This window comes from Colius striatus, chromosome 9 (assembly GCF_028858725.1).
Source record: "Colius striatus isolate bColStr4 chromosome 9, bColStr4.1.hap1, whole genome shotgun sequence".
NCBI classification, from domain to species: domain Eukaryota; kingdom Metazoa; phylum Chordata; class Aves; order Coliiformes; family Coliidae; genus Colius; species Colius striatus.
Window position 1 is genome coordinate 32252374 of NC_084767.1, and position 14173 is coordinate 32266546.

Genomic DNA, 14173 nt, shown 5'->3' on the forward strand with positions numbered 1-14173 from the left:
TAGAAACTGATGACAGCATATTTCTTTAAAATTAAAGAGCTTTAGCTTTTTTAAGTAGAATTACTTCCATATCTACCAATCATACTACAAGAATAGCATTCAAAATTCTCTTACTGAAGTATTTTAGGATGTCTCAAACTTAATCTAGTGTGCCACGTTTTAAAAATAAGGAGGGGGGGAAGGGAGGGAAGTATCTTTATAGCAATCCACAGGAGTTAAAAAGGAGGGGAATTAACTCAGATTTTTAAACTTTATATTACAGAGTTAAAAAGTATAACTAATATTTCTTATAAATTTAGATATTACTGTAATTTTATATTGCTAGTTGTTAAACTGCATACATAGTAGAAACCTTCTATAAGGTAATAATTGGAAAGCATGTTCTTAGAAGGTATTTTATTATTTTTTTTTCTACTTACGAGATAATGATGCCGTTATCAATAGAAAACATGTCAGAAGGTAGTCCTGCAATATTCCAAGCTCTGATCTCCACCGGTTCTCCCAGGGTATTTGTTAAGGAAAAATCATCAGAACAAGGAATGTCTTTTGTTCTACATAGCAATGACCACTCTTTAGTTTGCATCTAGATAAAAAGAAAACAAATATTAACTGAAATTCTATCCATTCACAGAATTTTCAAAGTATTAAGGAAAAATATATTTTTCAAGTCACTTCCATAAGAGCTGCTACATACAATATCACTATATCCTAGATAGAAAGAAATTTATCCTTCCGTATAAAATATCTAAAAGTGTTTCTGAAAATTCCTTTGTGACTTCTATATATGAAATGTAAGCTTACTGAGCCTTGGTATAACTTTATTTACTATTTCAGCAGTAGTCTTCTATACTACGAGTGTAGAACAAATGTACACATCCTAACTAAAAAAAACCCTCAAAATATTAACATCTTCATTATTTAACTCTCAGGACACACAGAAGAATACTTGCAAAGACTTAAGCAAACTTACTAGTCATTTACAGTGGCTTTTCACTATTCTCTGTATTATTTAACTCATTACAGTTGTGTAAACTATATGTGTTTGTATAGTGCCTAAAAATAATGAAGACACACATCTTTAAATCTTGAAACCTAAAAGCACATTCCATTAGGAAGAATGCTTCTAAAGAAGGAAGATGTATAGAAATAGTATGTTAATATGAAAGGAAGAGTCTTGTATGAAAGCTACACATAAGGCCAGATAAATATGCTGTGGTATTCTAAAAATCATCTCTCAAGCAACAGAACTCAGAAACGCAATGTTGAAGGAAATGGACTAAGGGCTAGATATAGTCACAGAGATGGTGAATGAAGGATTAATCAATTTGCCAAAAACAAAGTTGATATTCCAAAAGATATTGTAACTTTTTATCTTATGAAAACTGTAGGGGAAAAAAAGCCCAACATAGTAGATAAAATGCAAAACTGCTCAAAAGTGATTATATTATCCAACATTATTCAGTTTATCAGAGAGAGAACTAATATGTGTCTGCACAATCATGATTATAAGAACAATGAATCATGCAGATGTCTCTGCCTTTTATGAATATCATCTGCACTTCTATCTACACTTGCCTGGAATACAGTTCAGCATCCCAACACAATGTTATACACTATGCAGGTCATCAGCACAAAAGAGATTACTCTCAAAATCATGTAATTTGGAACTGTAAAAAATGCTATATATTCACACTATAAATATACCATAAACTCTCACTCTAAGAAGTTCTAAAATAGTAACATCACATCATGGGCCTTATGAAGAAAATAATTGTTTGAAAGAGTAGTACAAAATTTTCTACAAAAAAATGGACAAAGAAAATATATTACAGAAAAACTGGAAATAAGGTTTATATGCAAATACTATTTCAAATGAGTTAGATTGATTTTTTTTTCTCTCTTAATTTTTAGCATGTTTTGAAACCTGGATCTGATTTTCAAAAAAAATAGACATTGGTTTTTTTCAGCTGAATTCAGTAGCAGGCTTTGGTCTTCAAAAACTTTCAATGTCAGGGTAATTTTGACATCCAAAATTTGTTATATATAAGATCAGTTGTCATGTCAAAACTGTTTTTTATCCAAAATTTCTGTTACAGACACAAATCTGCTATGTTATTGAGCTACTGTATCTTTTGTCTCTTTTTGTACAAAATCACTCTACTTTTCAGAACTTGTTTAATTGTCCTGCTGCTGGAATAGAAACTAGTCCCATCTTCTTAAGAATTTAACCATTGAACGGAACAGGAATAACCAGAGTCATGAGGTGCAAAGTTACTGGCAATTGCTTTAAAGAAAAGCAATCCAAAGACTTCACACTTTACACAGTAAAACACTTTAAAGTAAAACAAATGAAAACTTTCCCAGAAGACTCTTATAAATAAAACTCAAAGTCCTACAATATAGTTTCAGTTTCAGATATGAATTCTATTAAAAAGTAACTTTAAAATAGAAACCTTATTATTTATTTATTTATTGGTTTAGATTATTGCAAAACACAGAATTACTTGTCTGAAGCTGGATGTAAAGGCTCCTAGGTAAGCTATAATTCCTGATGAAATAAGTATATCTCCAGTCAAATTGATGTACTGTCTTCCCAGCTCCAAAGCAGTCTCATGCCAGCGAGTTTTCTCACCCCCAAGACCACCAATCAATTGTTCTGCTCGCTGTAGTTTTTTGCTGCATAAGTCAACCTCAGAAGACAAATCAAATTATTATATTACATAACCACTTTAAATGCACTTACAAATATTGAGACCATTCAACAATTATTTTCCTGTGCAGAAGTCTTCTTAAGAAATATCATCAAAGAATACACCTTCTTTTTATGATGGAAACATTTAAAGAAGAAAACCAATCTCCATACCAGCACAGTAAAGTCTATTCAGTTACATTTTCATCCAGATAAATGAAGAAAAACAGTATAAAACATGCAATTAAAAATAGGTCTGTATGCCATATGGCAATATGTAACAGTGAGTCAGGAACACTCAAGGTAAGTCTATAACAGTCAAGGAAATTACCTACATGTCATAAGAGAAACAAAATCACCTTAAAAGGTCACTGTCTTATGAATACATAATCTTATGAATACATAATCTGCATTTCTGTTGTTTTTTAATTAAGCCATCTTTCCAGCTATGTTTGTAATATAACAGAAAATATGATTTAACAGGAATTTAATCCAGCTCTGTTAGAATTCTTTAGTATCTAGTAGAGAAATGTCAGCCATAGGATAAGAGGAAAATGATGCCAGCTCTTGCTGCTGTTCCAATTCTCTCTTCCAGTAACTATAGCAGCAAATTTACACCACACTAACACACTGCTTGTGTAGTTTATCCCGCTATTCTACTTCTAAACCATATCAGAATGCAGAAGAAACACACAAAGAGCTGACTTTAACTACAGACAAGAATTCAGACTCAATTTCAAATTCTGATACTATTTTTTGGAAAAAAAAAAAAAGCTCAAGACAATATGCTGCAATTTTTTTAAAAAAAAATTAAAAATACTGTCCTCTAAATGTTGCCTATTTCTGCACACATAACAGCTATTTAGCAGTCAGGAACAGAGTTTACCAAAAACTGCTCTCAAAATTGCATTAGCACAGAATGCATAAAACTTTGAATGTACTAACCTGCAACTTAATCAATGAATCAAAGTCTTGGTACAATCATTTAAAATTTATTTCCTCACAAGAAAGCAGAGAATGAGTATATCACTGAGTCAGCGATATCAATTGGTAAACTCATAATATCTATATTCTTTTCTTACTTTAAAGCATTTATTCCTCATGCTTTTCTTTATAACTTCAAGAACATTACACCAAAAAAAAAGATGGTTCTCTAAATGTAAAGCTTGTTAAACATATTGGCAGTTAAAAGGAAAAAATACCATTTGACAAAAAAAAGAGTAAATTTTCTGGCTATGAGTAGAAAAATAGTTCAACTTTTGCACAATATACCTGATTTTCTAAGTCAGCCTTCTCCTGTTTCTTGGATTCTAGTGTCTGCTGGAGTACAGCCAACTTCCTTTGAACCTCCCTTAGGTCTGTTTGTTTCTTTCTCAGATCATCCATAGCAACCTTTAGTTTTCCTTCAGCTTGTTCCAACTTCAACTTTTTGGGTGCGACATTTTTTGTCACTCTAAAGTCAAAGAATAAATTAAACATCTAAAAGACACACTCACTCCAGGGTTACTATTAACAAATGAACATAGGAACAATGAAGGGAAACCTCAGCAGCTCAACAGCTCATGCAATAATCTATTTCATAATTTGATGATAGTTGAAGACAACGGGTGTTACTTAATCACTTGTTTCTGTGCTGATACTGATATATGCAGTTTCTGCAAATAGTTCTGCTAATATTTCTGCAATGAAAAGTAACGATTAAAAGCAAAAATGGTTATGCTTTCAAACTGTGTCCCATTTGATCTCAATTTAGAATCCATTATGGATTTGTGCCATTAGAAACACAAAATCATCATTATATATTAAATGTATACACAAAACAGAAGAAAAAACAACTTTTCACATTGAAGAATTTATATTCCAGTTTTGAACATTTCAATCTTTTGCACAAATATATTTGTGAGAAGAATATTGGAAGTAACATATAACCGAAAACATAGTTTATCTTTCCAAACACAAGCAGCAAGAAAATATGCTCATCTGAAGCAGTATTAGCCTCATAATTAATGAATTCCCTCTTGTATTGGTGTAAGCTGCAGATCTGCTTTGAAGTCCACCTTTTTAGTGACTTGTCTCTCTAACAATTGGTACTTGTAATGTTAATAGTTCTTCTCAAATAAAAAACTACCAAGTATGCATTTACTAATCTTTTAGTCAAGAAATAAAATATCCTCTCAGATGATGACACTCACTACCTACCATGACTCTACTAAGTTGACCTTAGTCATCCAGTGCTGATTTACTAGTAAATGTGAGTTCCAGATGTTTCAAATTGGGAAATATAAAAAATAAGCATAACTTTTCAGTGCATCAAATACAAAAAATATCCTTTGGGCTTGACTACCAGAAATTTCCAAATTACTTCAATAATGCCTCTATTTTGTGCAACACTCTGAAAGGAAGCTAACTATTTCATAACTAAATAGATGGTTGTTCCCATGCCTTAGAAAAATTCAGAACTGAAAATAAGGCTCTACACCTTAACATCAGGTATCTTACACAAATTAATCTTTAAGACTGTTAGCTTGCACAAGTTTCCCAGTAGGAAGAAATAATTTCACATCTCTTTTGGTGTTTAAATAAACTAATCTATCAAAGTTATTTTATTTTTAAAATTTTTATACATACTTACGTGTCATAAAACTCCATGGCTATGACCCATTTGCACAGACCCTCTGCTGCCATGGAAGCATTTCGAATCTTGTCTGGTACAAACTCAGGATTTGTAAGATACTGTTTTCTTATGATAGCCATGTAAGCTGGGGGAATGTTATCCTTGTCATATTCATGAAGAGACTGAAGAAATCTTATGTCACCCAGAAGCCTCTTAGCAGGACCCCAGAAATCCTCAATTTTTTTTCCAGAACCCGTTGGATCTGGAATCTTATCTGCTTTGATGCCTTTAAGGATGCATATAGCTTCCATTACAAGCTTGACACCGGCAGGAGGACTCTTCATGGACTTAACCACTGTAATATCCTTAAAATAATAATAATAAACATCATCATCATCATCTGAACACAGGTGGATTCATCCTTGTATTACAACAGAAATAATAACCCTTTTTATAGCAAGATAATATTTGTCCTTTGTTTGCTATCCTCATACTTGATAATTTTAAATACACTATGATCTCAAGTTCATAGCACAAGCCTGCATAATCCATACATATATATCTCATTTTCTTTTTGCTATTTTTTTTATTTCTTTTTTTAACATTCTTTCTAGTCCTTTAAGGTACTGTGCGGGTTAGACTAACACTGACATCTATATAAAAAAAAAATCTGTAACCCAGTCAACAATCAATTTAGAGGAGACAAAAAAGTTCTAGGTGTAATTCATTTTTAATTGTACTTTTTCTGCTCTTAATTCAGGATTGGGCATTTCCACCTCAGCTATGGAGAACGTATATTGCAGCAATGTGCTCTACCCTTCAGTTCAGGCTCTAACCCAATACTTCCAAGCTACAGGATCACATCAGCAGTGGAGTAGTACATTTACGAAAACAAGAGAAAAGCTGCTTTCAACCCATAATTAAAGTTCTATACTCTCAAAACATAGAAGATAAACCAATTAGTATTCTGCTCAGTCATTAAACTACTAGAGTTAGCTGAATGATTGACAAGGCTGCAAAAAGAAAGAAAACTATAGTGTGAGAAGTACTAACATTATAAGAAACGGCAGAAAATAACTAAGCAAAGTTTGAACTGTAAAGACGGAAAAATAATGTAAAAGAATGAAACACTTCTACACTTATTTGTACAACTAATTAAGAGGGTTGTAAATGAAAGATTTATGGAGAATAATCTCTCTTACATCCAAGAAATTAAAGGACTTCTAGATTCTCATAATTTTGCCAATTAGTATTAGATTTTGAGAGCCTGTTGTTTCTTTGAAGTCTAAAAACTTTACAATTTGGATAGAAAGAGGTATCTTTTGAGTTCTTGGAATTTTCATTTATCACACAAAAACCAGAATTTTTAAGACTGGATTTAAAAAAAAAAACAAAACCAATTAATTCCTTGAAACTATGAACTACGTTTCCCGCAACTACAAGCTTTTTTAAAGGCAAGCCAACCAACGAAAAAAAAAACACCAAATAAGCAAAACCTGCAACCACAGAAGTGCTCAGGAGCAGGAAACAAGAGCAGGTAAATAAAGTCAGGGAATTTCAATGAGGTAGTCAGAAAACTAGTTGATGGGGTCTCCAGGGAAGGAAGTCCTTTGAGAGGAAGTACAATCAAATTTAGCCACCCATTCAAGGAAAAAGAAACTGAAGAATAAATTAATCTAATAGAGCCAAGGTTTCTAAGCAGGAGTCCCTTTTAAGGGCTAAACTGAAACTCAGCTGCAATTAAAAGCAATATGAAGTACAACAAGAAACAAAATTATACAATAAGAGTAAAAAAAGCACGAAAAGTGCTGGCTAGTGAAAAGGGTGAGACATGAGTAAATGATATATTGAGTCAAAATGTTAATGCTCTTTGCATCTGATGTCTCTCAAACATTAACCATGAGTAGGTGACTAGCACAACTGAAAACACTGTTGAAACTCAGCAAAGATTTGACCAAGGTTGCACAGGTCCATAGCTATGCCAAATTTTCACTACTAAAATTAATAATGGAAAAGATAATATGTTTATTAAACATCCTGCTGTTAGAAAGTTCAGAGTAAATGCAAATCCATTGAAGCAGAGAACAGGAAAAAAATATTTTGATAAATTGCAGAAATGGAAAAGTATAGTAGAACTAGTAAAAGAATAAAAAAGGAAAGCAATGTTTATGTAATAATGATTTTTGGGAAATTATACCAGTATTAGCATGAATGACAAACTCTGTGTGTCAATAATTCTCTATTCTACACAGCATTCAGCGAAACTATAGCTGAACTACTGTATGCAACTTCAGGCAATGCACCTTAAGACAATGTATGGAGAAGGTTCAGAAAGAATAACCAGGAAAGATAACTAGATTTATGAGAAAATACTGTAAGAACAGTGATTACTTATCTTACAGAAAAGAACATAAGAACAGTGAGTACCTTCTTTAGCTGAATAAAAGATAAAGAACCATGTCCACAGCGAGCAGGACAGAAAACAAGGTTAAGTTGTAATGAATAAGATTAGCAGTAAAACACCAGAGGACCGTTCCTAGTTCCAAATTTAAGTGTCTTTGTATGTGTATCACTACAAAAACTCAGATGTGAACAACAAAATAACACTTAAGATTACCATACTTTTATTATACTTTTTCTAATTCTTGCTAAACAACAAGCCACATGAGGTACACAGTTTCTTTGGACTTCAGATAATAATTTCAGATGTACTTAATTATGTATAGATCTATTTCTCCAAGCAAAACACAATCTGCACATTTATGTATATGGATATATGGGCACAATTTGCAACATGTGCCCTGCTCTGCTTTCCATCACTGGTGGCCAGGGTGAAGGGTGAATCAAAACCAAGAGTCCCAATACATGCTCTAAGCTCTCCTACATACAGATGTTTTGTGTGTTCATCATGCTATTTAACTATGTTTTGAATCTCCTACTACATTTTTTTTTTGCTCTTGTATTATAATACTCCCTTCTTGGAGACATTAAGCATTGATAGATGCTGAAATATTACTTTATTGCCCTTCAAACCCTCATTCTCATCTTGTTAATCTCAAGTATAATGCAATTGCCTTGAAATGACTAAGTAGCCATCTACTCTTTTCAAGGAGCACACCAATGATTCGACAATGACAGAATCTAAAAATCTTAGTACCAATGAATAGCTGTACACAACAAACCACCTGCTTTCTATCTAAGACTTCTTGCAAGTTTTTGAAGAATTTGTTCTCAACAATAGCTGTAGCATTTAGTCCATTCTCAATCTTACAATCTGTGAGACTTTCTCTCATCCCACCATGAGCAAAACATTATCCAGGTAAGGAAAATCTGATTATCCATGAAACCAAAGGTGGCTACCTCCACTGTCATGCTCAGTGGTCCTTTAACAGGGGAAGATACAGTTTCAACCTCAATTTCTAGGCTCTGACAGTCTGGATACAAAAATATAAGATGACAGACTGGCAGGTACTGAAACCAAAAAGTATATGTTTTCTAACTTCTCAATTGTTGAGTCAAAATATTTTCATAACTTAATTTTGAAATGTCTAGAACAGTATTTGATGTTGTAGTCCATAAAAATTTTGTGGTTTTCATTATAAAGTATCATTTTGCTTTATAAAACTGAAATACTTAAAAAAAAATCTAAATTATAAAACTATGTAAGTATAATGTAAAATCTGAAAAGGCAGATAATTCCATGCTTTTGTACATCTTAATACCTCTCCAGTGTGTAAATAAGCATTTTAACCATACCTGCATTGTGAGAGTGTCGAGGGCTGCTAGAGCACTTTCTAAACAAGGCATGGCTTGTGCTAAGTCAGCATCACATTCATCTTTGATGGCTTTTGCAGCCATAGCCTGCTCATTTGCCACTGCTTCATCAGCTTTCACAACTTTTTCAGTTTTGGCTACCTCCACAGATTCTTTTTTAATAACGGCCATCATCTCATCAACCTGCTTGCTGGCTTCCCGTAACTGCGGTTGCAGTGCTTCCAGCTCTGACTGCATTGAGGCCACTTGAGATGCAGCAGAGTCCAATTTCTCCAGGCCAACTTCATATCTTCTTTTCATTTTCATTACCTTACTGAAAAGAAACACTACTGTATTATAGAGATATTTTATCAGTACTTGATCATTTCATTCATTAGGATTCATTCATTCCTCAGACTTCTCACTGTTCTGAATAATCAAATGCTCTGCCAGTCTTGTTTGATTCACTGAAAAAATGGTAAATATAGAAGGGATTACTTGAACCATAGTCTTGAATTATTGAGTTATGTATATTCAGAGACTGGGATAGAGATAAATAAATGACCATTTATAGGTCTGCAGGGGTGTTGGACTAGATGATCTCTAAAGGTGCCTTCCAACCCCTACCATTCTATGATCCTATGAAAAGTGATTGTTAAGCTTCTGCCTCTTTGTTGGCATGAGGTACAAAGTCAAGATGGCACAGTAGTAACAGACAAGAAAAGGAGGAGGAGGAGTTGGGGATACACTCATGAAGATTAGTAGATTAGGTAAGGTTGCAATAATATTAATTGGGAAAATATTTTTAGCAGCAGAATGTGAATGTCTCTGGGGACAGCCAACAGCATCAGAATCAAATTCCAGACATCTGAGCCTGATGATCAAATGAAACAATGTAACTGTTATGGTAACATCTTATCAATGAGAAGGGGAGGAAAGAAAAAGCAACTTTTCCTCACCAGCCAAGGGAATAGAACAGCTGTGCACATGCACACTGAGGTCCTTTCTGGACAGGCATGGCACAGTTGAACCCTGCTAGCCAGCCAATGACACCTAGCAACTTGGAAGCTAGTTTCCAGAAAACCTCAGAGTAAGCAGGCTATATTAATTACTCTGGTAGCATAATATGCATAATCAACATACAGTGGTATCACCAGGGATGTTAAGAGGTATACTTTGAGATCATGAAGTCAGAGCTTTTGAATAATCAGGAAGTGTGTGTCCTAAGAGTACACTATTCCATAAATTTAAATTAACTCAAACCAATTTGCTTGTTTTGTTCAGATTAGCTAGAAGAGACAGAAAATAATACTGTTGGTAAGCTTGAGTTCCTCTAGAAAAGGTCACATTATAAATCCTTACCTGCGTTTCTTTCCAAGTAGACTTTTAAAAGTGGAAATCAATTCCAAGTATGAAGTAGGTGTAACATAGTTGTGTCTTTGAAGCTGTGCACGGTATAAGTCAGATAAAACAATGGTACACGTATGAAAGCTTTTACACATATCAATACACCCTCTTCGAGTTTCTTCTGACATTTCAACATCTTCCAAGAAGCGAGAGGCAACAGCTTCTAAAGCATCTTCAGGCCATGTCTAAACCAAATGAATAAACACCTTTCTTTTATTCAGTACTCTGCACAGATCAATCTGAAAACATTTTTCAAAGAAGTATCTTTACTCTATTTCATAAAGTTACTGAGACACAGAGAAATTACTTCATGTTGAAAAGATCATTAAGTAGGACAATAACAACTGGAAAGTACTGAACTCCTTATGGATTCAGTTCAAGCCTACTGACTTATTTCATCCAATAGAAATACCATTACTAACAGGAAAAAATAGCATTTCATTATGTCCATATGTGTGTGTAACCGTCTCTGCTCTTCCTCTTCATAACAAACTTTAAAGATACAGTAATACATTTTAAAACTTGATGAAATGTAAATTCCTCAGATTTTTTATATTATTAAATTCTACATGTTAAATATTCAAAGGTCTTTTGAACATTACAGTAAGATAGAATACATTTTCTTGCAGAGTAGTGAGGAAAAATCTGGTGTTCTGCATCAAAACGTGTCTGTATTTTTGACAAATAATTCAAACTTTGATGGCATCCCAGATTCTAGTAGTCCTGGTAACAGAAGAAAACACTATATATTTATATCTGTAATGTCTACAGTGCCATGTTCATTCCATTGTACTCTTATACCACAATCAGTTAATTCATGACTGGCCTTTATTACAGTCAGAACAGTTCTAATGGTGTAAATAATTTAAAAGATGATGCTAAGAAAATTCACAGTATTTTTCACTGCTAACTTGACCAAAGAGAATTACTTGCTACAAAAAGAGCTGAAGTCATGTTTCTATTAAATTTTCATTAGAATACCAAGCCAAATAAAAGTTTTGGGTTTACCTGAAACCAGTCGAGTGTGCAGCAGTTGACAAGAGCTGGAAATTTCCGAAGACGATTACGGAAAGCATCTCCAATGGGACTCATTGCCAGTATTATGTGAAGCTGATCTCGACAGCGCTCAACAAACATGTTAAAAAGAGCTATAGGACTGCCATCTGTCTGTTTTGACCTGTCCCGCTGACAATCTACTTTACGCATTTGTTCACAAATTTCTTGCTTTTCATCTACTGCAAAGAGGTTTGGCACTTCACCTGCATTTAGTAAGTTGTTAATGTCTTCTAAGAACGATTCCTTTTTAATCTGTGTATCTGTGAACAAAAACACTCCTTGCCTTTCCCCTTCGGTAGATTTTCTTAGTATGACTTTTAAGTCTTTATGCCACTCATTGATACCATAACTTTTACTTATTTCAACCTGAAAAAGGTTGTATTCAGACATATGGGCTGCTAATCGAGTCAGAGATTGCCGACCACTACCTCCAACGCCAACAAGGAGGGCATGGCTGCGAGGCTGTTTCAGAATACGGGAAATTCTACAGATATGTTCTATAGCAAATTGGAACAAGACAAGTTGCATTGGCTTCTTGCTCATGTTATTAAAATCTTCAAGGTGACTTTCTACAACTAATCTCAATTGATTCACATCACTAATCTCCCTGTATTTAGTGTCCTCTCTCTTAGGGTCATAAAAGTCACAAAACATTAAGCTACGTAAATCATCTTCTTCCACTCTGCCATCATTATTGAAGTCCAGATTCTGGAAAAGTTCATGAAAGTCTTCACGGAAGTCATTTTTCACAACTTCTTGGATAAATCCAACAAGCCAAGCCCGGTCAGGATTATCCACCAAGCGATCGTAATATACTCTAAGGACCTGCAAAATAAAAGGGCAATTCTTTTAAAAGATGTTTCCACTCCTGAATTTGTATCCCTTTAAACATGATAAAACAAGTAGAATTCTAAAAAAGGCTTCAATACATAAACTACCTTAAACTTTACTACACAGAAAAAGGTTAGGTATGTAGAATTAATTTCAACAATTGAGCTCAGTAATATTTTGGCATAAAGTGAAAATTCATACAGAAATGCATATATACACATACATATATATATATTATTTATCAATGTTTTTATAGAAATGCACAAAAGGCTGCTGCAAAGAGGAAGGGAACATGTTGGTCTTTTTACTACAGATAGATAGCACAAATTATGGGTTTGTATTTCAAGAACAAAGACCACAGATGGATATTGGAAAATATTTTAAATTAAAAAGATAGTGAGGAACATGAACAGATTGCCTGGAAGTCTGAACATCCTTCATCCTTAGAGAAGTATAAGAATTTTTTAGAAAAAAAACACATCAAAAGTTCCTATTGTTCCTTTCCTTATCTGATCCTGCTTTGAAGAAGAACGATGGACTAGATGACTACCAAAGATCCTTTCTATGGTCACTTTATACTGATTTGATTCTACAAACGACAACTAAATGTTTTAAAAGCAACAGTTATCAATGACCTTTCTTTCTTGTCATCCAGGACAAAAAAAACAAAGATCACATATAACCCATATTAGGATTTGTCCTCTTGTTTTTAATTGGGATGTTTCACATGAGCTCCTTCACTGTGTATCCTACTACAATTGGACAACAGGATGCATTTGCTGAAGATGGGTAACGTCAAACATTTCTTCTAAAGACAGCTCAGAAATTAGGAAAAAAAGCCAAACAAAAAAACCAACCAACCAATCAACAAAAAGCCCACTCCATCCCCCCCCCAAAAAAAAAAATCTCAAAACCAAAAAGAGACCAAACTTAAAGTATCTCAAATTTTCCAGCAACCCAGGACTACTCGCTATTCTTCTTGCTGTTTATTTGTGGGGTTTTTGGAGGAATGAGATAAACAGAAATGCCTGTACAAGCATTCAAAGCAGCAAACAGAGACAACATGATAACATGAAAGTGAAGTAATCAACAATCAACTTGCTTACTAAGATATGATTCATAATTTTAAAAAGTCTGATTCTCTCTGCCTATACAGTATACAAAATACTTTCTCTTGGTGTGATTCTAATTTACATCTATTAACCAATAGGAGATGGCATTACCAAAAGATTAATATTAATACAGAAATCGACATATTTTTTTATTCACAACAAACATAATTTCTTAGTATAAAATGATTTACCTCATGAACCCAGAGACGTTTTATCATTGCTGCAGATTCTGTTGTTTCAGGCCTTGATAGGCAAACACCTTGAATAACACGTGAAAAGTCACGAAGATTGAACAGATAGTGAGATTTGGCTGGGGTAGGAAGCAGATTCTTCATAGCTTCTTTATGTATGCGCATGGTTCCATTAATGATTTGTGGAGTCAGTTCTACATATTGTGATGGAAAGCTATAACTGGTAAATTATACAAGGTGGTAAGAACAGAATGATTCTCATAATTCCATCATACTAGCACATTAATTAATAAATAATATTGTATATGTACACTGATTTACTTATAAGTTCATGCCAATTTTTAATTTCTACAATTAAATTTCCTCAAAGAAATTTTACAAATGTCAGTTGTCTCACTGGACTAATAGATTACTCTGCAAATCAAATCTAGTAATTGTGGAAGATGCTGACAAATTTGACTATTATACAGCTAATTATACTATTTTCCCCTCTTATTTTTTTGACTAACAACAGCAACAG

At 33.6% G+C, this 14173-nt stretch overlaps 1 protein-coding gene across 1 annotated transcript in view; it reads right to left on the reverse strand.

The window, feature by feature from the left end:
* The window catches only part of DNAH7 (dynein axonemal heavy chain 7), a 110459-nt gene that overhangs the window by 36405 nt on the left and 59881 nt on the right, over window positions 1–14173 (reverse strand). The window contains exons 40-47 of the mRNA XM_062002026.1: window positions 13654–13873; window positions 11472–12344; window positions 10419–10648; window positions 9060–9390; window positions 5322–5668; window positions 3962–4142; window positions 2505–2690; window positions 420–583 (exon numbers count right to left, since the gene is read on the reverse strand). Coding sequence (XP_061858010.1) covers window positions 420–583; window positions 2505–2690; window positions 3962–4142; window positions 5322–5668; window positions 9060–9390; window positions 10419–10648; window positions 11472–12344; window positions 13654–13873 — 2532 coding nt within the window. The remainder of the gene's footprint in view (window positions 1–419; window positions 584–2504; window positions 2691–3961; window positions 4143–5321; window positions 5669–9059; window positions 9391–10418; window positions 10649–11471; window positions 12345–13653; window positions 13874–14173) is intronic.